The 25,338-nt window shown below is 37.1% G+C and overlaps 1 protein-coding gene across 9 annotated transcripts in view; it reads left to right on the top strand.

Annotated features, from left to right (window-relative positions):
* Nucleotides 1-25,338, top strand: part of COP1 (COP1 E3 ubiquitin ligase) — a 231,608-nt gene that overhangs the window by 42,360 nt on the left and 163,910 nt on the right. For 5 of the 9 annotated variants that reach the window (XM_015099327.3, XM_060396629.1, XM_060396627.1 and 2 more), the window contains exons 4-6: nt 3,313-3,389; nt 4,055-4,174; nt 20,184-20,252. In XM_015099327.3, coding sequence (XP_014954813.2) covers nt 3,313-3,389; nt 4,055-4,174; nt 20,184-20,252 — 266 coding nt within the window. The remainder of the gene's footprint in view (nt 1-3,312; nt 3,390-4,054; nt 4,175-20,183; nt 20,253-25,338) is intronic. The other 4 variants (XM_027975896.2, XM_060396628.1, XM_027975897.2 and 1 more) reach the window with 2 other exon arrangements.

Below are 25,338 nucleotides of genomic sequence, written 5' to 3'. Positions count from 1 at the left end.
TAGCTTTGACTAGACCGACCTTTGTTGGCAAAGTACTGTCTCTGCTTTTTAATATTCTGTCTAGGTTGGTCATAACTTTTCTTCCAAGGAGCAAGTGTCTTTTAATTTCATGGCTGCGGTCACCATCTGCAGTGATTTGGAGCCCACTGTTTCCATTGTTTCCCCATCTATTTGCCATGAAGTGATGGGACCGGATGCCATAGTCTTTGTTTTTGAATGTTGAATTTTAAGCCAGCTGTTTTACTCTCCTCTTTGACTTTCATCAAGAGGCTTCTTCCTCTCACATGTAGGGAGTTCTGGGGACCCTTCCCCTTACCAGGCTGTTCTTTGTCTCAGTGTGTTCAGTAATGGGGACTTGTTAGGTCCCTTGTTGAGCATGAAGCTGTTCCAGGCCACCAGCTAGGACTGGGAAGCTGTGTTGAAGCCTGAGGACGTGAAATTACAGAGTGGGGCTGTGGGCAGGTGAGACTGGGGGTTGCGGAAACTGGGCTCTCTTTCTCTGCTGTTGCTGGGAGGCTCATGCAGGGTGAGGGGGTGTGTCTCCTGCAACCTCTGCAGTTGCTCTCCTGCACTCCTACGAGGGCTTGCTCTAGCTCGCCCTGTCCTTCTGTGATGCATGATTGACCTCCAGCTACCCCCCTACCCCTACCACCCCCCCTCCAGCAATCTGTTTTCTAGTGTTCTCTGTGGATAAAATTTGTAAATTGAATGGTCTTAGCTCCCTAATGAATGACCTTCTTACTCTTTAATGTAAAAGACAACATACATGCAAAATTTAAAATCTCTGCTTTACAAAAAGTCACCAACACATATAATGTCTTTACTACTGCCAAGTACTTTTCCAGGCACTTTTTACATTCTCAGTCCTATGACATAGGTAGTTGTTGTCATCTGTATTCCTCCCATGGGGGAAGTAAGGCACAGAGAAGGCAAGTAACTTGTGTAAAGTTTAACAGCCCCAGTAAATGATGGAATTGGGATTTGGTCCTGACTTGAGTATGTGCTTTTACTTTGCTATCTTGCCTCTGAAATGACAGTTGCTAGAATGAAATCTTTAGCAGTAGAAAGACATTTTGTTTGTTTGGTGTTTTTTTTGGCTGTGCTGTCCTTGTGATGGAGTGTGGGCTTTCCATTGCAACATGTAATCTTCCCTGGTTGTGGCATGCGGGCTCAATTGCCCCATGGCATGTGGGAACTTAGCTCCCCAACCAAGGATCAAACCTGTGTCCCTGGCATTGCATGATGGACTCTTGACTACTGGACCACCAGGGACGTCTGAGAAAGGCATTATTTGTTCTTAGTACTGTGGTTATTGTAAGGATTCAGTGAATTACAAATAAGGGTTTGGAACATTCATGGCCAATGTTAAATGAGATTTCTTAAATGAGATTTTTACCCTACTGCTCCCTCCCACTGCTAACCCACCCTGTCTTGGGGGCACACCATGTGGCTTCTTGGGCGTTGGTTCCCTGACTAGAGATTGACTGCAGACCTAGGGCAGTGGGTCCTAACCACTGGATCACCAGGGAGTTTCTCACACACCCTTATTTGAATTCTTTTCCACTTCCTTTCCTGTTTAGTGAGTCTCTGTGTGCTTATTATGGCCCAGTTCCAATGTCACCTTATGTGTGAAGTCTCCTCGTTAACATTTTATTTTATTTATTTATTTTTTTTATTTTATTTATTTACTTTTTTAATTTTAGTTTTTTATTTTTTAAATTTTAAAATCTTTAATTCTTACATGCATTCCCAAACATGAACCCCCCTCCCACCTCCCTCCCCATAACAACTTTCTGGGTCATCCCCATAGCTCCTTGTCCTGTGTTCTTTTTAAATCCGTATCAGTGGTGGTCCTGACTGTCCCTATTATAACTGATGCATTGTATGTGTTTGTCTGCTTACTCCTAGTTGCTTGCGTCTTTAAGTCTTACTTAGGTTGAGTCTTATTTTTAAACCTTGGTTTCTAGCGTGGCCCTGGTATCTCTCTGATTTTTTAGAAAATATTTGTAATAAATTGTGGTATGGTGGGAAGTATTAGATAGGCTTATATCCTAGCTTTGTCATATATTATATGTCACTGTGAGTACCTTTCTTGTGCTCTTTCTAGTATTTCCTCACCTCTGAAATGCAAGGAATAACCCATAGGATAGCGTCTGTAAATTAAAGACTAGTATGTTAAACTAGCTTAGTGCTAGTTGTGCTTTACTCTGTTTTTTTTTTTTTTTTTTTTCTTTAATCAATTGGGTGTTAAAGATGAAAAATCTATTAAAAGTGGCTGGAACATTAAGGGAAATGTATTGATTTACACAGAATTTCTAGATTGAGTTAATTTGATATCTCAGTGATATGATCAAGTTCTTTCTGTCTTTCTGGCCTTCCTTCCCCAGCAGATGTGTTGGTCCTTTGGCTAGCTCCCCTCAAGAGAGATGCAGGGTGGCTCAAAGTGATTCCAGGTACCATCCCTAGATGAAGGCAGACAAAGAACTCGTTCAAGCCTTCTCTTCTGAAAGACAGCATGCCCTTTATTGGGCAAAACGAGGTCTTAGTAGTTAACCATTTTGTCAGTCACTGTCAAGAGGATATGACTAGATGGATTTAGGTTAAGTTAAGCTTCATTCCGTAGGGCCAGGAAGGGATCTAGGCTCTCTGAAAGCATATGACAGTTGGCATTCTGACATTTGGGAAAAAATGATATTCTTATTTTTCTTTATTTATTATTTTTCTTTATTTGTTTTAATTTTTTGACCACACTGAGCGCTATGTGGAATATTAGTTCCCTGACCGGGGATCAAGCTGGCGCCCCCTGCAGTGGAAGTGTGGAGTTTTAACCACTGGAGGGCCAGGGAAGCCCCTCATGTTATTTTTTAAAAAAGGGTTAGAATGGCTTTTGGATAGGTAACTGACTGTGTTTGCCATGATATTTATAGAAAAGTCACAAGCAAAAAGAACAACAAATGAAAAACCTTTAGTGCCTCCCTCATAGAATCTGCTAGTTACTGTGTAGAGTGTGGAATGGTCTCTTACAGTCAAGAACTGTTTCCAAATGCCGCTAGTGGCATCACTGACACATGAAAGAGAAAGTACATAGTCTGAAGAATCTCCCTTCTGCAGTAGTAGTAATGGTAATAATAGTGGTAGTTGTAGTAGTAGCTGTGGCAAAACTGTTTCTAATACGAAAAAAAAAGCACGTCTGCTTAGCATTTTTTTTCCTGAGATTTTAGACTTTTTAAAGTTAAATAGAATCCATTTAATAGAACAGTTAGATCATTTAATAAAAATACAGATTATATGTGCTTTTTGTTTTGTTTTCAGTGAATGAGCTCATTCTCAAACAGAAGCAAAGATTTGAAGAAAAGAGGTTCAAATTGGACCACTCAGTGAGTAGCACCGTATGTTTCAACTTTTTTATTACTATTTTTAATAAATTTCATTTTGCTTTGTTCATTGGTTTAATATTAATGGGTATTCAAGCTTAGCATATTACTGGTTTTTCTTAAAGGAAATCTAGGATTATCCTATTCAATAAACAGCTTTCTTTTGTCTGAATTGTCTAGGATTTACTCTTTTGAAAGGTCTGGTGGGGTAATACTGAGTCAGTTGTCTTGTAACACATTGCATTTAAAGAATTATATGGCAGGATGAAACTGTGGGTGGTCATTTGAGGGGAAAAAAAACTTAAAAGACTCAGTTTAAGAGGATTAACCCCAAATTACTGAAGCAAGTGAACTGAAATTATTACCTTATCAAATACAAAGTGGAAAATATGGTTAGACAGGTAATAAAAATCTGGGCACTTGTTTTGAAGGGAATTACACCTTTAGAGAAGATGACTTGACATATCTTGAATGTGCCTTTCATATCATTTAAATTTATTTAAGGGAGAAATAGTGATTAAATTATAATTAGAAGGCATTGCGGAGCCACTAGCTGGGAAGGAATAGGTTGGAACATTATAGTTTATTTTTGATATGTAATAAACATTAGAAAATAGCAAACATTTGTTTTTGATTCTCTAAAACAGTTTTGTTAAGTTGGGTTTCTTCTTTGTTTTTAGAATGGCCACAGGTGGCAAATATTTCAGGATTTGTTGGGAACTGACCAAGATAACCTTGATTTGGCCAATGTCAACCTCATGCTGGAGTTACTAGTGCAGAAGAAGAAACAACTGGAAGCAGTAAGTGGCCCTTGAACTTTAAAAATGTTTATTTTAATAAGATAATAGAAATATTTATAATAATAGGGTAGTGTTAGTCAGTCCAGTTTTATTCAGCAGGAGTCATCTGCAAGCTGCCACTTATAAGATTTCCCTTTTTCAATTCAAAGAAAGAACAAATTTCTTATAATACAACTTACTTGCAGTGTCCAGTTTTTATTAACAAAAGCTGAGTGTTCAGATCATGAGAAAGTACAGCTTCATTTTAATAGGGAACAATTATTATTGATCTTTTTTCTTCTAATGAATCTTCACCTCTTCACATGTGGGATTTGGAGGAGAAAATAGGGATTATTTTAATTTACATAAAATCCTTCCAGCAGGTGTCGGTTAGCAGTAATCGATGGCTTAACTAAGGGCATTTAGAAAGATGGGAACTGAAACAAAATTATGTCCTGTTTTCATGTAATGGAATCTAAATAAGTGAACAGTTACATTTATTTCAGGTAAATAAACGTAAAACATATAAAATGAGAATTTGCGTGTATTAGTTAGGAATTGAGTATGCTCCATTTGAATAAAGACTGTATACGTTAATATAAGCAGATACCCACCCTTAACTACCTTGAACAAAAAGGGGATATAAATTGACAGAATAAGGGAGTGAGAAACTCACACACATAAAAAGGAAGAGCTTAACAAGCAAGTGTTAGGAACCATCACTTCTCTGGTGACCATAAGGAAATGAAATCAGGCATTTGAATGTTGTCAGGAGAGTTTCTGTTTTACTTTTCATGACTGTTGCTTTGGGACAGGTTTGATTTTCTTTTATTGGATTTTTATCCCATGGCAGATAATGTGGTCACCTGTACTTGCGAGTTTATGTTTTATGATAAAAGAAGAAAAAGAGCCTCTCAGCTTGATTTTTAAGAAATTCTGTGGATTGATTCTGATTAACATAGCTTAGATCTGGATGAAACTGAGTAGAATGGGAATCTCTTAGTGGAAGAAAGGAGTAGTTGAGGTTGAGCTGACTAAAACAAGGCTCCCTGTTGTGTCTTTTTTCATGGTGGGAATTTCTCCTGTGGTTTCTTTGGGGGGGCGGGGGGAGTGGGATGGCTTTATCTTTTATTTGCTTTTGTTTCCTTCAGATTTGTTGAGATGTAACTGATATATCATTGCTTAATTGTTCAGTCGTGTCTGATTCTTTGGGACCCCATGCACTGTAGCCTATCAGGCTCCTTTGTCCATGGGATTTTATAGGCGAGAAATACCAGAGTGGGTTGCCATTCCCGTCTTCAGGGGATCTTCCCTCCCCAGAGGTCAAACCTGTGTCTCTTGTGTCTCCTGCATTGGCAGGAGGATTCTTTACCACTGGTGCCACCTGGGAAGCCAAAACTGATGTATAGCACTGCATAAGTTTAAGGTGTATAGCATAATGACTTGGTACACATATACTGTAAAATGATTATTACAATAAATTTAGTTAACATCATCTCATATAGATAAAAGAAAAGAGAAAAGGTTTTTTTTTTCATGATGAGAGCTTTTTTAGGATTTACTTGCTTAGCAACTTTCAGATATACCATCCACTAGTGTTAACTATAGTTAGCTTGTTATACATTGTATCCTCGTTACTTATCTTAAAATTGTAAGTTTGTACTTTTTTGTTTGTTTTTTCCCTTTTTATTTTTTTGCAACTGTTTTTATTGGAGTATAGTTGCTTTATAATGTTGTATTTGTTTCTGCTGTACAGCAAAATGAACCAGCTATGCATATTCATATAACCCCTCCCTTTTAGACTTCTTTCCCATTCTGGTCACCATAGCGCATTAAGCAGAGTTGCCTGCGCTACACAGTGCGTTCTCACAGTTATCTGTTTTGTCTATTTATTTAAACATTTTTAATGTGATTTCATTTGTCTGCTTTTGGCTGTGCTGGGTCTTCATTGCTGCCCAGACTTTTCTCTAGTTGTGGTGAGTGGGGGCTGCTCTCCAGTTGCAGTGAGAGGGCTTCTCATTGTCGTGGCTGCTCTCGTGGAGCACGGACTGTAGGGCACACGGACTTTAGAAGTCACAGTTCCTGGGCTCCAGAACACAGGCTCAGTGGTTGTGGCCTAGTTGTTCTGCAGCCTGAGGGCCTCCTGGATCAGGGGTCAAACCCATGTCTCCTGCATTGGTAGGTGGATTCTTTATCTCTAAGCCGTGAGGGAAGTTCTAGTTATCTATTTTAAACACAGTATCAATAGAGTATATGTGTCAGTTCCATTCTCCCAATTTCTCCCCCTTTCCCTTCACCGTTGGTGTCCATATATTTGTTCCCTACATCTGTGTCTTTATTTCTGCTTTGCAAATAAGATCATCTATACCATTTTTCCAGATTCCATGTATATGTTTTAATATTTGATATTTGCTTTTCTCTTTCTGACTTTAACTTTACTTTGTATGACATCCTAGGTCCATCCATGTCTCTACAAATGACTCCATTTTGTTCCTTTTTATGGCTGCGTAATATTCCATTGTGTCTATTTATCACCTCTTCTTTATCCATTGCTTTGTTAGTGGACATTTAGGTTGTGGAAATTGTACTTTTTGACCTTTATTCAATTTCCCCTGTTCCCTGCTTTTGGTAACCATGCATCTGATCTTTTTCTGTAAGCTTGGTGTTTTTGTGTGTTCTTTTAAGATTCATATGTACGTGAGATCATATGGTGCTTATCTCTCTTTATGATGTATTTCATTATACTGCTCATGAGGTCCATCCATGTTGTCACAAATGGCAGAATTTCCTTCCTTTTTGTGGCTGAATAGCATTTCATTATATGTATATATACCACCCTTGTGGCTCAGTTGATAAAGAATCTGCCTGCAACGCAGGAGATCTGGTTTCGATCCCTGGGTTGGGAAGATCCCCTGAAAAGGGAAAGGCTACCCACTCCAGTATTCTGGCTTGGGGAATTCCATGGACTGTATAGTTCATGGGGTCTCAGAGTCCTACACGACTGAGCGACTTTCACTTTCACACCACATCTTTATCCAGTCATGCGCTGATGGACACTTAGGTTATCAACATATCTTGGCAGTTATAAGTAATGCTGCATTGGGTGTGACAGTGCAGATGTTTCTCTGACATAGTGGTTTAATTTCCTTTGGATATATACCCAGAAGTGGGATTGTTGGATCACATGATAGTTTTATTCTTAATTTTTTTGAGGAAGCTCCATTCTGTTTTCATAGTGGCTATACCAGTTTACTTTCCTACCAGCAGGGTACAAGGGTTCCTTTTTCTCCACGTCCTCACCAGCATGTGTTCTTTCTTGTCCTTTTGACTGTGACCATTCTGACTAGTGTGAAGTGATGTCTTCTTGTGGTCTTCACCTGTATTTCCCTAATGATTTGTGATGTTGAACACCTTTTCATATACCTGTTGATTATTTGAATATCTTTTTTGGAAAATCCCTTGCCCATTTTAAAATTTCATTTTTTAAAAAAATTGCTATTGAATTATACTAATTCTTTATGTACAGTATTTTATATATTAACCTCTTATCAGATATATGATCTGTAAATATTTTCACCCATTCTGTTGGTTGCCTTTTCATTTTGTTGATCATGTCTTTGGTTTGCAGAAGCTTGTACATTTGATATAGTTGTACTTGTTTTTTATTTTGTTGCTTTTGTGTTAGGTGTCATATCCCAGAAATTGTTGCCAAAACTCTTCTGTGCTTTTTAACATAGTTTTCTATTAGCATCTACTGTGTGCTAGATGCTGTGTTAAAGGGAGTGGAAAAGGCAGAATTCTGCTCTGTGTGTTGTGTTGAGGGGAACAGGGCACAATAGCTGAGGCGATAAACTAAATAAACTAATAAATGTTTTCACACAGTGGTAAATGATATAAAAACACTTTTTAATGATAGACTGAATATGTATAGTTATCTTGCTCCCTTAATGTCATGAAAATGACAGCAGAGTGGTTTTTAAAAGGTGAATGAATGGGAGGAGAGACAGTATCTACTTTTTTTTTTTTTTTTTTTTTTTTAGTATCTACTTTCTTAAGCTATAAAGTAGATGGATGAAAAGTGATAGATTAGATCTGAGAAGATTGAGCCGGCAGTAGGGAATTGGTGGGAACCAACCTGCCTGGAGAATCCCAGGGATGGGGGAGCCTGGTGGGCTGCTGTCTGTGGGGTTGCACAGAGTCGGACATGACTGAAGTGACTTAGCAGCAGTAGCAGCAGCAACCCTATGTAGATTATGGAAAAAAGGCCTTTCTTGGATTTGGGAGCATGATCCCTTCGTGTACAACTATAGCTGTTGACCTTAAGAGAACACTAGAAGTTTTCCCCTGGTGGTGGTAAAAGAGAGACTTTCTGGGCTATCACATTGCAGGCACATTTAAGGGTGTATGGGGGCTTCTGTACTGAAGATAGACAAGTTTACATACTGAATGTGAGAGCTGTTAACCTTATTCCCCATTTGACTTGTCAGTATTAATCTTTGTGCGCTCTTAGAATTGAAGAAATACAGGTATCTTAGTTTTAGAACTCAGATCTTTTTGAAGAGGGAGGCACTTCAGAAACAAAGGTATCATAGGTATTACAGCATTTTTACATTATTGTTTTCTTATTTTACTTTGCATTCTGACAATCACAGAAAACTAACCAAATGATCACATGGATCACAGCCTTGTCTAACTCGGTGAAACTATGAGCCCTGCCATATAGGCCACCCAAGATGGACAGGTCATGGTGGAGAGTTCTGACAAAATGTGGTCCCCTGGAGAAGGGAATGACAAACCACTTCAGTATTCTTGCCTTGAGAACCCCATGAAGATTAGGAAAAGGCAAAAAGATATGATATTGGAAGTTGAACTTCCCTGGTCAGTAGGTGCTCAGTATGCTACTGGAGGAGAGTGGAGAAATAGTTCCAGAAGGAATGAAGAGACGAAGCCAAAGCAAAAACAACTCCCACCTGTAGATGTGACTGCTCATAGAAGTAAAGTCCAGTACTATAAAGAACAATATTGCATAGGAACCTGGAATGTTAGGTCCATATATCAAGGTAAAACGAAAGTGGTCAAACAGGAGATGGCAAGAGTGAACACCGACATTTTAGGAATCTGTGAACTAAAATGGACTGGAATGGGGGAATTTAATTCAGATGACCTTTATATCTACTACTGTGGGCAAGAATTCCTTGGAAGAAATGGAGTAGCCCTCATAGTCAACAAAAGAGTCCAAAATGTGGTACTTGGGTACAGTCTCAAAAATGACAGAATGATCTCTATTTGTTTCCAAAGCAAACTAATCAATAGCACAGTAACCAAGTCTTTGCCCCAACCACTAATGCTGAAGACTCTGAAGTTGAATGATTCTATGAAGACCTACATGACCTTCTAGAACTAACACCAAAAAAAAAAATGTCCTTTTGATTATAGGGGATTGGAATGCAAAAGTAGGAAGTCAAGAGATACCACGAGTAATAGGCAAGTTTGGCCTCGGTGTACAAGATGAACCAGGGCAAAGGCTAATACAGTTTTGCCAAGAGAATGCACTGGTCATAGCAAACACCCTCTTCCAATAACACAAGAGATGACTCTACACACGGACATCACCAGATGGTCAGTACCCAAATCAGATTGATTATATTCTTTGCAGCCAGAATTGGAGAAGCTCTATACAGTCAGCAAAAACAAGACTACGAGCTGACTGTGGCTCAGATCATGAGCTCCTTGCTGCCAATTCAGACTTAAATTGAAGAAAGTGGGAAAACCACTAGGCCATTCAAGTATGACCTAAATCAGATCCCTTATGGTTATACAGTGGAAGTGGCGAATAGATTCAAGGGATTAGATCTGATGGAGTGCCTGAAGAACTATGGATGGAGTTTCGTGACATTGTACAGGAGATGGTGATCCAAACCATCCCCAAGAAAAATAAACGCAGAAAGGCAGACTTGTCTGAGGAGGCTTTACAAATAGCTGAGAAAAGAAGAGAAGCAAAAGGTAAAGGAGAAAAGGAAAGCTATGCTTATCTGAATACAGTGTTCTAAAGAATTGCATGGAGACATAAGAAAGCCTTCCTCAGTGATCAACGCAAAGAAATAGAGGAAAACAATAGAATGGGAAAGACTAGAGGTCTCTTCAGGAAAATTAAAGATACCAAGGGAAAATTTCTTGCAAAGATGGGCACAATAAAGGACAGAAATGGGATGGGCCTAACAGAAGCAGAAGATATTAAGCAGCTGCTAAGTCATTTCAGTCGTATCTGACTCTGTGCAACCCCATAGATGGCAGCCCACCAGGCTCCCTCGTCCCTGGGATTCTCCAGGCAAGAACACTGGAGTGGGTTGCCATTTCCTTCTCTAGTGCATGAAAGAGAAAGGCAAAAGTGAAGTCGTGTTCAACTCGACTCTTAGCGACTCCATGGACTGCAGCCTACCAGGCTCCTCCATCCATGGGATTTTCCAAGCAAGAGTACTGGAGTGGGGTGCCATTGCCTTCTCCAATATTAAGCAGAGGTGGCAAGAATACACAGAAGGACTATACAAATGCAGCCATCGTGCTCACGCACCCTCACACAAAAAGGATCTTAATGACCTGTATAACCACAATGGTGTGATCACTCACCTAGAGCCAGATATCCTGGAGTGAGAAGTCAAGTGGGCCTTAGGAAGCATCACTATGAACAAAGCTAATGGAGGTGATGGAATTCCAGTTGAGCTATTTCAAATCCTCAAAGGTGATGCTATGGAAGTGCTGCACTCAGTATGCCAGAAAATTTGAAAAGCTCAACAGTGGCCCCAGGCCTGTTTTGAATGAAAAGGTCAGTTTTCATTCCAATCCCAAGGCAGTGCCAAAGAATGTTCGAACTACTGCACATTTGCACTCATTTCACATGCCAGCAAATTAATGCTCAAAATTCTCCAAGCTGGGCTTCAACAGTGCATGAACTGAGAACTTCCAAATGTTCAAGCTGGATTTAGAAAAGGCAGAGAAACCAGAGGTCAAATTGCCAACATCTGTTGGATCATAGAAAAACAAGAGAATTCCAGAAAAACATCTACTTCTTTACTGACTACGCCAAAGCCTTTGACTATGTGGATCATGACAATCTGTGGAACACTCTTAAAGAGATGGGAATTCCAGACCACCTTACCTACGTCCTGAGAAATCTGTATGCAGGTCAAGAAGCAACAGTAGAACCGGACCTGGAACAACAAACTGGTTCCAAATTGGGAAAGGAGTACGTCAAGACTGTGTTTCATCACCCTGCTTATTTAACTTACGTGCAGAGTACAGCATGCGAAATGCCAGGCTGGATGAAGCACAAGCTGGAATCAAGATTGCTGGGAGAAATATCAATAACGTGAGATGTGCAGATGATACCACTGTTATTGTAGACAGTGAAGAGGAACTGAAGAGCCTCTTGATGAACGTGAAAGAGGAGAGTGAAAAAGCTGGCTTAAAACTCAGCATTCGGAGAACCAAGATCATGGCATGCAGTCCTGTCACTTCTTGGTGGATAGATGGGGAAATAATGAAAACCGTGAGATTTTATTTTCTTGGGCTCCAAAATCACTGCAAACGGTCTCTGCAGGTATGAAATTAAAAAACACTTGCTCACTTAAGAGAGAAGAAAAGCTGTGACCAGCCTTGACAGCATATTAAAAAGCATAGACATTACTTTATCGACAAAGGTCTGCGTAGTCAAAGCTATTGTTTTTTCCAGTAGTCATGTATGAATGTGAGAGTTACACCATAAAGAAAGCTGAGTGCCGAAGAACTGATGCTTTTGAATTGTGGTGTTGGAGAAGACTTTTGAGAGTCCCTTGGACAGCAAGGAAATCAAACCAGTCAATCCTAAAGGAAATCAATCCTGAATATTCATTGGAAGGACTGATGCTGACCCTAAATTTCCCATACTTTGGCCACCTGATGTGAAGTGGTGCCCCCCTTAGGAAAGACCTTGTTGCTAGTAAAGATTGAAGGCAGGAGGAGAAGGGGACGACAGAGGATGAGATGGTTGGATGTCATCACTGACTCAGTGGACATGAGTTTAAACAAGCTCCGGGAGTTGGTGATGGGCAGGAAAGCCTGGCATGCTGTAGTCCATGGGGTCGCAAAGAATTGGACACAATTGACCAACTGAACTGAAATTTGATGAATGTTTCCAACATACAGAAAAATACAGTAAATAATGCAACTTTTGACTTAACCCTCTTTTAGTTTTAATAAATAGTAACACTTTTTCTTAGATTTGCCTTTTGGGAATTACATTTTATTTTATACTTAACAGCCTTTCATCTCATTCCATTCTCCCAGAGTAATCACCATTTGAAGTTTGCAAGGATCCTTCTGAAGTGTGTATAACCCTTTTTTAATAAAATATATTTTATCTATATGCATCAGTGGAAACCTCAAAAAGTAAACAAAAAAGGCATATGTCAAATAAAAAACACAGTTTGAAACTTCTAAATCATATAAACAACACTTACTTAAATATATTTTAATAAAATATATTTTATTAAAAAAGGGTTATACACACTTCAGAAGGATCCTTGCAAACTTCAAATGGTGATTACTCTGGGAGAATGGAATGAGATGAGAGGGTGTTAAGTATTAAAAAAAAATGTAATTCTCAAAAGGCAAATCTAAGAAAAAGTGTCACTATTTATTAAAACTAAAAGAGGGTAAGTGTTGTTTATATGATTTAGAAGTTTCAAACTGTGTTTATCCTTTGACATATGCCTTTTTTGTTTACTTTTTGAGGTTTCCACTGATGAAGATAGATCTAGTATGTTTAACTTCTCTACAGTTATCCATTGCATGAACATTTCTATTCTCCTGTTGATGGACATTTAAGTTATTCTGTATTCAAGATTGTCAGCAATGCATTTAGTGTTGTTATTCATGTCTTCTTGTGCTCATATATAAATACTTAGTGATTTAAGAAGTGTAATTGCTCTTCATAGGGTTTACATGTACATTTTAACCATATTAAATATTGCTGAATTGCTCTTCTGTGAGTTTGTACCATATCAACCTTTGGTATTGTTTTTTAGTTTCTGCTGATTTGATAGTTGCCAAATGCTTGTGTGTGGGGGTTCTGTTGTTTTGTATTTTTTGTATTTCTTTAATTACTAGTGAGGACAATTTCTTCATTTGTTTGACTATCTTGGTTTCTTATTTGAATTGCTTATTCATAGCCTATACCAGTTTTCCTAATAGATTGTCTTTTTTTATTGATTTGTAAGAAATGTGTGTGTGTGTGTTTTGAATATTGCTACTTTGTCAAATGGTATTTTGATAATTGAATTCCAGTTGAATTGTATCATGGTCAGACAATGATTTATATGATTTTAGATTAAGTATTTTTTATGATTTTATTTTGTTTTATTGACTTTTATTTGTCAGATATAACATTTTGTTTGGTTTCTTAGTGATTGCTTTTGGGTTTTTTACGTAATTATACATTATATTGCATTACATTACATTGTACCTGTAAGTAATATTATCCTTCTTCATTGGTAGTATAAGAACCTTGCACCAATATCCTTACATTTCTTCTCTCTCAGCCTTTGTACTGTGTTTGTCAATTGTTTTACTTCTATATATGTCATAACTCCCTAGTAAATTATTAATTTTGAAGAGTAAATTATACTCTATGGATGTATTTTTAAAGTTCTGTATATGCCCATATGTCGATCATTTCTGGTGTACTTCATTCTTTTGTTTTCCATTCACTTCACTCTTTCATTCATTCTTTTGAATTCCATCAGTAACTTTCCTTCTGCCTGAAAGACAGCCTTTATTATTTCTTTAGTGTAGATCTGCTGGTGATAAATTCTTTCACCATTTATATCTGAGAATGTCTTTATTTATCCTTTGTATCTGAAAGAGACTTCCAAATAAGTATAGTATTATAGATTTAATATTTTTCTTTGAGTATTTTAAGGCTGTTGCTCCATCATCCAGTGTCTTGCATTGTTTCAGATGAGAAATCTTGATCCTCGAAATGAACTGTATTTCTCTCAGTGTATGCTCTTTTTATGGTTTTAAGTATTTTGAATTTGGTATATACCTTCGTATAGGGTTTTTTTTTTTTTTTTTCCTCATGTTTCTTCTTCTTGAGGTTCTTTAAGATTCTTGGATGGTGATATTATAGTTTCCACCAGATTTGGAAAAATTTCAGTTATTATTTCTTCAAATATTTTTCTGTCACCTTCTTTACTTTGGGGAACTCCTGTTACACATCTCTTAGGCTGACTGAAGTTGTATCACAGCTCATGGATAAAGAGCTCTGCTTACTTATTTTTTATCTTTTACCCCATCTAATTCATCTTGTATACTTTCTGTTTCTGTTGTCAAGTTCACTGCTTTTTTCTATATTCCATTGTCTCTCCTTATACTTACGCTTTGTACTAACTTGTAGGACTTTTTTATGACTTTTGTGACTTTTGTGTCATTGTTGTTTCTGTTTTAAGTGATGAATTTCCCCCCCTTATTTTGGGCAGCATTTCCTTATTTGCATGCTTACTGATTTTGTGATTGGATGCCAGAAATTGTACGTTTTACCCTGTTTAATATTGTTAATTTTGTATTCCTCTACACATTCCTAAGCTTTGTTCTGGTGTGTAGTTAAGTGTTTTCAAAATAGCTTGATTCTCTTGAAGCTTGTGTTTTAAGTTCTATTAGGGAGAACTAGAATAGATTTTTGTCTAATTTTGCCTCAAGGCTGAGGCAGTCTTTTGAGAGTATTCCTCCTGATGCCGGTGTATTTTGAGTTTATTTTTCCACCTAGCTCCTTGGATAATGTATTATTTCTGGTCCTTTGTCTGAAATGAATCCACTCATATAACTAGCCTGATGTTTTGTTGTTTGAAATAAGAATTCTTATTTTTCTCACTGCATTTTAGCCTGTAAGTTCAATTTGTTTGCTTTTGGTCCATTGAAATTTATTGTGATTTTTATTATAGCTCAGTATACAGTCTGTGTTTTTTTAAATGTTCACCTTCATTTAAAAACAGTGTTACTTGCTGTGCTTTATAAATGTAGCATTTGTTAATATTCAGTTCAGTTCAGCTGCTCAGTCGTGTCCGACTCTTTGAGACCCCATGAACTGCAGCACGCCAGGCCTCCCTGTCCATCACCAACTCCCAGAGTTTACTCAGACTCATGTCCATTGAGTTGGTGATGCCATCTAACTATCTCATCCTCTGTCGTCCCCTTTTCCTCCTGCCTTCAGTCTTTCCCAACATCAGGGTCTTTTCAAATAAGTCAACTCTTTGCATCAGGTCGCCAAAATATTGGAGTTTCAGCTTCAACGTCAGTCCTTCCAATGAACGCCCAGGACTGATTTCCTTTAGGACGGACTGGTTGGATCTCCTTGCAGTCCAAGAGACTCTCAAGAGTCTTCTCCAACACCACAGTTCGAAAGCGTCAATTCTTCTGCGCTCAGCTTTCTTTATAGTTCAACTCTCACATCCATACATGACTACTGGAAAAACCATAGCTTTGACTAGACAGACCTTTGTTGACAAAGTAATGTCTCTGCTTTTTAACATGCTGTCTAGGTTGGTCATAACTTTCCTTCCAAGGAGTAAGTGTCTTTTAATTTCATGGCTGCAATCACCATCTGCAGTGATTTTGGAGCCCCAGATAATAAAGTCTGACACTGTTTCCATTGTTTCCCAATCTATTTCCCATGAAGTGATGGGACCAGATGTCATGATTTTAGTTCTTTGAGTGTTGAGTTTTAAGCCAGCTTTTTCACTCTCCTCTTTCACTTTCGCCAAGGGGCTCTTTAATTCTTCTTCACTTTCTTCTATAAGGGTGGTGTCATCTGCATATCTGAGGTTATTGATATTTCTCCCAGCAATCTTGATTCCAGCTTGTGCTTCATCCAGCCCAGCATTTCTCATGATGTACTCTGCATATAAATTAAATAAGCAAGGTGACAGGATACAGCCTTGATATACTCGTTTTCCTATTTGGAACCAGTATGTTGTTCCATGTCCAGTTCTAAGTGTTGCTTCCTGACCTGCATACAAGTCAAGGGGCGGGTCAGGTCCTCTGGTATTCCCATCTCTTGAAGAATGTTCCACAGTTTATTGTGATCCACACAGTCGAAGGCTTTGGCATAGTCAATAAAGCAGAAATAAATATTTTTCTGGAACTCTCTTGCTTTTTTGATGATCCAGCATATGCTGGCAATTTGATTTCTGGTTCCTCTGATTTTTCTAAAACCAGCTTGAACGTCTGGAAGTTCATGGTTCATGTATTGCTGAAGCCTGGCTTGCAGAATTTTGAGCATTAATTTACTAGTGTGTGAGATGAGTGCAACTGTGTGGTAGTTTGAGCATTCTTTGGCATTGCCTTTCTTTGGGATTGGAATGAAACCTGACCTTTTCCAGTCTTGTGGCCACTGCTATGTTTTCCAAATTGTCTGACATATTGAATGCAGCACTTTCACAGCATCATCTTTTAGGATTTGAAATAGCTCACCTGGGATTCCATAACCTCCACTAGCTTTGCTCATAGTGATACTTCTAAGGCCCACTTGACTTCACATTCAAGGATGTCTGGCTCTAGGTGAGTGATCACAGGATTGTGATTATCTGGGTTGTGAAGATCTTTTTTGTATAGTTATCTGTGTATTCTTGCCACCTCTTCTTAATATCTTCTGCTTCTGTTAGGTCCCTACCATTTCTGTCCTTTATTGAGCCCATCTTTGCATGAAATGTTCCCTTGGTATCTCTAATTTTCTTGAAGAGATCTCTAGACTTTTGTGTTCTGTTATTTTCCTCTATTTCTTTACATTGATCACTGAGGAAGGCTTTCTTATCTCTCCTTGCTATTTTTTGGAACTCTTATTCAGATATTTTTTTTCCCTTGCTGCATCAGTTATTGATGTGTGCCAAGTCATTTCAGTTGTATCCAACTCTGCAACCCTGTGGACTGTAGCCCACTAGGCTCCTCTGTCAGTGGGATTCTCCAGATAATAATACTGGAGTGGGTTGCCAGGGATTTGTTAAAACTATTTTTGATTATTTGTTTTTCATTGGTTTCTATGATTCTTGCATCATATATTTTGAAGCTCATTATTAGGTACATACGTGTTTAGGATTGTGTTGTTTTTTGGATGAATCATCCCCTATGTCACTATGGATTGTATACATTTAATGCTGGAAATAGACTGTGTTCTGAAGTCTGTTTTTATATTTTCTTATGTTATTGATAATATAGCTTACGTAGTTTAGTTATGACCAGCATTTCTATGGTATATTCTTCTGTGTCTTTGTACTTCCGTTTTATTGTTGCCTTTATATTTTAAAAGTGTGTCTCTTCAGATGTTTAGAGCAATCTTTTGGACTCTGTGGGAGAGGACGAGGGGGGGATGATTTGTGAGAATGGCATTGAAACATGTATATTATCATACGTGAAACGAATCACCAGTCCAGGTTTGATGCATGATACAGCGTGCTCAGGGCTGGTGCACTGGGATGACCCAGAGGGATGGGATGGGGAGGGAGGTGGGAGGGGGGTTCAGGATGAGAAACACATGTACACCTGTGGTAGATTCATGTCACTGTATGGCAAGACCAATACAATATTGTAAAGTAATTAGCCTCCAATTAAAATAAATAAATATATATTAAAAAAATAAAAGCTTTTTGTAGAGTAAAAAAAAAATAAAAAGTGTGTCTCTTAACTGTATGTAGTTGAATTTTTAATGATATCTAGTAAGCTCATTAATTCAAATGCTCAAGTTCATTTAAATGTAATACTGTCATTGGTGTGGTTGGGTTTGAGCTCACCACATTTGTATTTGTTTTTTGGTTTTCCATATATTCCTTATTTTCTGTTTCTTCTTTATTCTTCTCTTTAGAGAGCATTGTATTTCCAGGATTTCATTTTCGCGTGTTATTGTCTCTATTTTTTGCATGTTGCTTATAATTATTATATTTCTAGTGGTTTCTCTAAGGATTACAGAATTCCTCTTTCACTTTTCACACTCAACCTTGAGTTTATAGTGTAACAGTTCCAGGACATTGTTATTCAAACCAGCATTAAATATACAGTTGATCTTTAAGCAGTGCAGTAAGTAGACATGCTGACCCCTGTGAGTTTGAAAATCTGAATCTAACTTTATAATATGCCCTCCATATCCACAATTCACCATCTGTATTCAGCCAACTGTGAATCATGTAGTACTATAGTCTGTATTTATTGAAAAAATGCTGTGTATAAGTGGACCCGTGCAGTTCTAACCTGAGTTGTTTAAGGGTGAGCTATATACCATTTTCTGGAAAATGTAAGACCTTATAGTATTTCAGTTTACCAAGCTCCTGCCTTTTGTGATTCAAATTATAAATGTTATAAACTCCACCTATGTTTGCTTTGAAAAGTCACTAGTCTTTTGAAGATATGTTGCAATACAGGAGAGAAAAGGACCCTTTTGAACCAATATATTTACCCTTTGAGATGTCTTTATTTTCTCTTGTAGATGAGGTTCCTTCCGAGTCGTTTCCCTTCTGTCTGTATGATTTCTTTTCTGTTTCTTGTGGAGCTGATAGGTTTGATCTTCATAGAAGTCTGGTTTTTTGTTTTTTCTTTTAGCACCTTATTGATATATTTTCATTTTCTGTTTGCTTCTTTGATTCTGATGAAGTTTTCAGTCATTCTTGCTGTTCTTCCCCTTAAGATAGTGTATCCTTTTTAGCTGCTCTTAAGATGTTCTTTTTGACATTGGTTTTCAGTAGTTTGACTGTGGTATTCCTAGGTTTCATTTAAAAAATGTTTATTCTGGTTGTGTTTCACGGAACAAGAGAATCTGTTTATTGAACATGTGAACGTTATTCAGCCCTGTGCTCTCTGCTTTTCCTTAGGGTTCCAATTACATGTTTTATTTTTCATATTATCCCTCATTTTTCTGGTGCTTCTTTTTTTTTTTTTAATCTGTCTTTGAATTTGTTATTTCTTTCCTCTGCTCTGTCCATCTGTTCCTAACTTTATCTGAAGTCATTTTGTTTTAATTTTTTTTATTTCAGACTGTATTCTTCATTTCTAGGATTTACGCTTTGATTTTCCAGTTCTTTTCTAATTGTCTGGTTTTTTCACTCATGTCCATTTTTTCTTTTAATTCTGTAATAATATATAGAAATATTTTACAGTCTTTTTTTTCTTTTTTTGCTCATCCCAGCATGTGAGTCTTCTGTGAATTTTGTTCTTTTAGCCTGTTTATTTCTCTTGACTTTCCTACTTCTTTTCATGTCTTATAATTTTAAAATTATGTCTTAGATGTTCTATATTCAAGAGCAGTATAGATAAAGTGGTTAATACTCTTTTCCTGAATGGTCTTGTCTTCTCCTTTGTCAGGAAGCCAGGATGAGAGGTTGACCTCTTTGGTCTGATCAGGAATTCAGCTGAGTTGGAGCTCATTTGTTGCTTGAGCTAGTTTCAGTTCATTGAAAGTGAAGTGGGGAGTTCCTGCCTGTCCAGTGGTTAGGACTCTGCTTTCACTGCCAAGGGGCTGAGTAGTCCCTGGTCTGGGCACTAAGATCCTGCAAGCCAAAGTGGCCGTGCTTTTTTGTAGTATGATGCTTCAGATTTTGAGTGGCTAGTAAGGGCCACCCTCTAGCTGTGGCCTGAGGGCTTCTCATTCTGGTGACTTCCCTTGTCATGGAGATGGGCTCTATGCTGTGTGGGCTCAGTAGTTGTGGCTCCCGGGCTCTGTAGCTGTGATTCTCAGGCTTAGTGGCTCCATGGCATGTGGGATCTTCCTGGACCAGGGACTGAACCCGTGTCTACTGCGTTGGCAGGCAGATTCTTTACCACCGAGCGACTGGGGAAGCCCGTAATGGCTTGCTTTTAAAAATGCCAATTAGCGAATAAGAAACTGGCAAAATAGAAGTGAGACTAACTTAAATGGATGAATAAAGTTGCTTCATACTGATTATACTGTGGTGTTAAAGAAGACTTTGAACTCAAAGTTGTATTTTAAAAGAACAATTATAATTTTCTATTATAGGAATCACATGCAGCCCAGCTACAGATCCTTATGGAATTCCTCAAGGTTGCAAGAAGAAATAAGAGAGAGGTATATTATTTTGTGTGTTTTACATAATGTTTCTTTACTGTTGTTGATTCTTGTCCCCATTTTTGTGAAAGCACTTCAGGCTTAAGTTTTTATTTAAATATTTGAAAGCATTTGAGTTTTCGGGAGTTGTGTTTGTTTTTTTTTTAAGCTTTGTTATTTAACTTCTTTTACCTTTGCAACTTGATATGTTAAAAATCCCTGTTTAGAGATGAGTTAAAACGTTTTCTGTAGATTTGAAAATAATGACATTACCTCAAAGCTATAAAGAATAGGTACAAAGAATGAAAAGTTAGGCTCAAATGATAGTTAGGCTCAAGCTTTCACCCTGAAAAGAAAACATATGAGTTACAGTTTTCCTATGATTAAAATGAATGCTGGAGAGGAAAAACAAGTAAAAATATAGCTACCTATTTAGAACTTGGAAAGCGTAAGCCATGCAGGATAACTAAAAAATAACTTTTTATTAGCAATTTTATAACCATTGTGTGCTAACTAAGCATTTAAACATGTCAAAGTCATTTCACAATAGTACAAAATATGGGAAAACCAAAGATAAAATCCTATATTCTCAGTAGCATGCTAAAATAACTTTGAAAACTCTTTTATATTTAAATTCCTAACTGACTCAAATCTTACTTACATTTTTACTTTCAATTGTCTAATTAGGTCATTTTCACTCAAAAAATATAACCATGTATTTTAGGCTTCAGGCAGTCTTTATTATTTTTTGAAAGTAAAAAGATGAGAACTTATTTTGATAACTGTGCATTGCCAGAACTTTATATTATCTTAGTTTGATATTTCCACTTTTTTTTGACTATTCATGATGTCTATTTTTAGCTTTTCTTTTTACTTTGTTCAGATTGGATTTTTTCCATGTTATGCTTCTGTTTATAGCTAAATGTTGTGCACATGGTTTATGATTGTATTTTCCTTTAACTTTTGCTGAGGTAGCAGTTGTGATTTTAATATGTTTTAATAACTATTAAAATTATTTTCATTATAAATTAAAGGCTTATGTATACTTAAATGACTTTTATTTTTTTGGTGGGTACTTTATCTTCAACTTCAATTTAAGAATCACCTGAAGATCTTCTTAGAATCCAAGTTCTGATGAAGAGGGTGTGTGTTGGAGCCTAAAAATCTACATTTCTAGTAAGCTCCAGATGATGATGCTCTTGGTCCTTGAACCATAGTTTAAGTAATAAAGCTGAACATTTTATGACATGTGGAAGCAAAATTGTTAATTCAGTACCCAACCATCATTGCTGTAGCAAATTCTTTGGAAAAGTGATAGTTTTTTTCTGTTTCCTACATACTTTCTCCCCTCCTAAAACAACATCAGATTGTTTTGCAGTAGTTTTATGTGGTTCTTTTTATATTAGACTTTGAACTCATTGAATGAAATTAAGACATAGGAAATGACTTGATAATGAATCAATTAAGTGAACAGTCCAAACATAAGGATAACAGGGGATTAAATGAAATGGCTGATTATTATCTATGACCTGAATTATTAAGGTTTTCTTTTCTCTCTGAGATTTTTCACACTTCTCTAGAGTGTCTTAATGTTTGCAACGTATTTAGATTTGAAATCGTTTCAGGCAAGAAGGATATAGCATATAACTATAAAGTAATACAGATTGACCAGGGATTCAGTTACTGCTTTTGATTTTTTTTTTTCCCTCAAGATTAGCTTTCAGACTCTGGAAATTAGCTTTGTGATTTTATGCAGAACTTCTAATAGGGCAGTTGAATCTACTTTTCAGAGTTAACATACTTACTTGTTCAAGGGTCACATCTTGCTTTTAGAATTGTAGATTTAATTTTTGTTTTTTATTTTTTTCTATTGACTCTCTTTTGAGTATTGAGAAGGTAATGTGCAAGGCACAGAGTAGGCATTTTCATTAATTATTTATTTCTGTGTAACAAGTTACCCTCAAAATGAATGGCTTAAAAACAGCAAACATTTTCTATCTAGTGTCAGGAATCCTGGCGTAGAATAACTGAGTGCCTTGGCTCAGGGTTTCTCACCAAGCGAAGCAATCCAGGGGTTGGCCAGGGCAGCAGGTATCTTAAGGTTCTACAGGGATAGGAATGCATCCGAATTAACTCATTGGCTGTTGGGAAGAGATACCAAATTCTTACCACATGGGCTTCTCCATAGGATAACTTACTCCATGGCAGCTGACTTCCTCAGAGTGAGAAAGTAAGAAAATGAGAGAGTTTCATAGACGGCAGTCACATGCTTTCTGTAGCTTAATCTTGAAAGTTACATCTCAACAAATGTTTTGTTTTTTCTATTAGAAGCAAATTTTTGGGTCCAGCCCACACAAATAGGAAATTATACAGGTTATGGATTCTGAGGTGGGACTCTGGAGGCTGTCTTAGAGCCAGGCTACCACAGCACTTAACAAATATATGTTTTTAAATGAACATGCTATTCTTTGTTCAAAGATAGATTGAACAAGAGGGCTCCAGTTTCTATGTAAAAGCCAGTCTCCTTGGTGCAAATTTGTACCAGCATTTGAACAATTTGCCTTACATTTCATTCAATTTAATTTTAAAATATACTTTTGTTTGTTTGTAGTACCTTTTTAATTCCTTGTAATAGGACAGTTTTGAGGGACCTTGGTTTCCTTTTGGTTTTGTTTGAAGTTTTATTTTGAATATAAATATATTGCATTTTAATATTTTTATACAAAATAAAGCATAGAAAAGTTTGTAAAACAAATTACAATTTAAAGATTCATAGCACGATCATCCATGTAACCACCATTCTGATCCAATGATAGATTTTTGCTAGGACTTGTAAAGCTCCCTCGGAGAAGGCAGTGACACCCCCACTCCAGTACTCTTGCCTGGAAAATCCCATGGATGGAGGAGCCTGGTAGGCTGCAGTCCATGGATCGCTAAGAGTTGGGAACAAGCGTGCGACTTCACTTTCGCTTTTCACTTTCATGCATTGGAGAAGGAAATGGCACCCCACTCCGTGTGTTCTTGCCTGGAGAATCCCAGACACAGTGGGCCCCCGTTTATGGGGTCACACAGAGTTGAACACGACTGAAGTGACTTAGCAGCAGCAGCAGTAAAGCTCTCTGCCTACCCTTTCCAGATTATAGTCTTCTCCCTTGCCTTTAGGTAGTCAGTATTCTGATGTCTCTGTTTTTCTTTATTGTTCTAAAGTCTTAAGTATTTTTAATTTATAAGTCTCTCCTTTTGAATTAATATAAATGCACTTCTGCCTTATGTAATGTTTTGTCCTTCTCTTTGGCTCAGTGTTAAGATTCATCCCTAGTGTTGTATATGGCTATAATTGATTCCCCTTTGTTGTTGTATAGTATTCTATTAATTGAATACACACCATTTTTGTTATTGCAAACAATGTTACTATCATATTTATATATCTTATCAAGGTATATATATATCAGTGCTTCATGTGTAGAAATGGAATTGTTAAGTCATAGGATATGTGCATCTTCAAATTTAGTAGATAATGCCAAACAATGCCTGAGTGGTTGAATTGGTTACTCTTCCTACAGGAATTGTAGGAATGTTCCTGTTGTACTATATTCTTGCCAGTACTTGATATCAGTAGACTTTTTTCAGTTTAGCTCATCTTGGGATATGTATTGGTATCTCTTTGTGGTTTTAAGTTGCATTTCCCTGATGGATAATGAGGTTGAGTACTCAGTACTATGAATTGGCCATTTGGATTTTTGTGTATCTATGAAGTACTTGGTTTAAGCTTTGTGCATCTTTTCTATTTCATTGATTTTCCTTCTGGTTTGCTTATATATTCTAGATAAATTCTTTGTTCATCTACCTACTTATCTATAGCAGATCTTTCTCCCCCTCTAATTGGGCTGCTTTTTTCATTGTCTTAATGATGCTATTTGATGAAGAGAAGTTTCTGTCTATAGTGGAGTCAAATTTATTAATCTTGCCTGTTATAATTAGTGCCTTTTCTATTAGGTAAAGAATTCTTCTCCACCTGAAGTCATGAAGACGTTTTGCTATATTATCTGCTTGAATCTTTTATTCTTTTTTTTTTCCCATACATATATCTACTTGGGAATTTTTCATATGAATATCCAGATGTCCAAGCATCCTTGATTAAAAAGTTCATCCTTTTTCCATTGCTTTGAAGTACCACATCTGTCATACATCATGTGTCCATACGTACATGGGTCTGTTTCCAGGCTCTCTTTTGCTCCACTGGTCTGTTTGTCTGTCTTTCTGGCAATACCACATTGTATTAAATACTAGAATTTTGAAGTAAGTTACTATTCTTTTTTAGGAAAGTTGCAGCTATTCATAGCTCTTTGTATTTCTCTATAAATTTTAAAACCAGCTGATACATTTCCATTGTATACCTGCTGTGATTTTTATTGGGATTACTTTGACTCCATAGATCAATTTGGGAGGCTCCTTTACAGTATTGAGCCCTCTAGCCGTTGAACATGGTATTTCTCTCTGTATATATAGGTCCTTAAAAATGGCCTCGAAAATTTTGATTTTTTTCAGGATATTATTCTTATATATCTATTTTAGAGATGTCCTTAGGTCTTCAATCATTTTTATGCTATTCTAAGTGATGTCTGTGTCTTTAATTTCAGTTTCTTACTATTTATTGCTGGCATATAGAAATGCAATTGATTTTGACACATACTTTCTTTTTGTATCCAGCAAGTTTGTTAAAATCATTAATTCTAATAATTTATTTGTAGATTATTTTGTATTTTCTTTGCACACATCATCATCTGCAAATAATAACAGTTTAGTTTCTTTCCTTATGATCCTTATATCCTTTATTTATTTTTCTTGTCTTACTCTGCTGGCTAGGATATCCAGTACAATGGTGAATAGAAGTGATAGCGGGGCATCCTAGTCTTGGTGCTGATCTCAAAGTGAAAGCTTTCGACGTGTCACCATTAGGTATGATGTTTTCTGTAGGCTTTTGGTAGGTATTTTTTCTAATCATTCAAGGAGCTAAGTTTCTATTCCCAGTTTCCTAAGAGAATTTTTTTTTAATTGTAAGTGGGGGTTGAGTATTCTCCAGAATTTTTGTGCAGTTGAGATGATA

The sequence above is a fragment of the Ovis aries genome, chromosome 12, assembly GCF_016772045.2.
Source record: "Ovis aries strain OAR_USU_Benz2616 breed Rambouillet chromosome 12, ARS-UI_Ramb_v3.0, whole genome shotgun sequence".
In the NCBI taxonomy this organism is placed as follows: domain Eukaryota; kingdom Metazoa; phylum Chordata; class Mammalia; order Artiodactyla; family Bovidae; genus Ovis; species Ovis aries.
The sequence above is the reverse complement of the archived record's forward strand: the minus strand, read 5'-3'. Positions and strand labels throughout refer to the sequence as shown.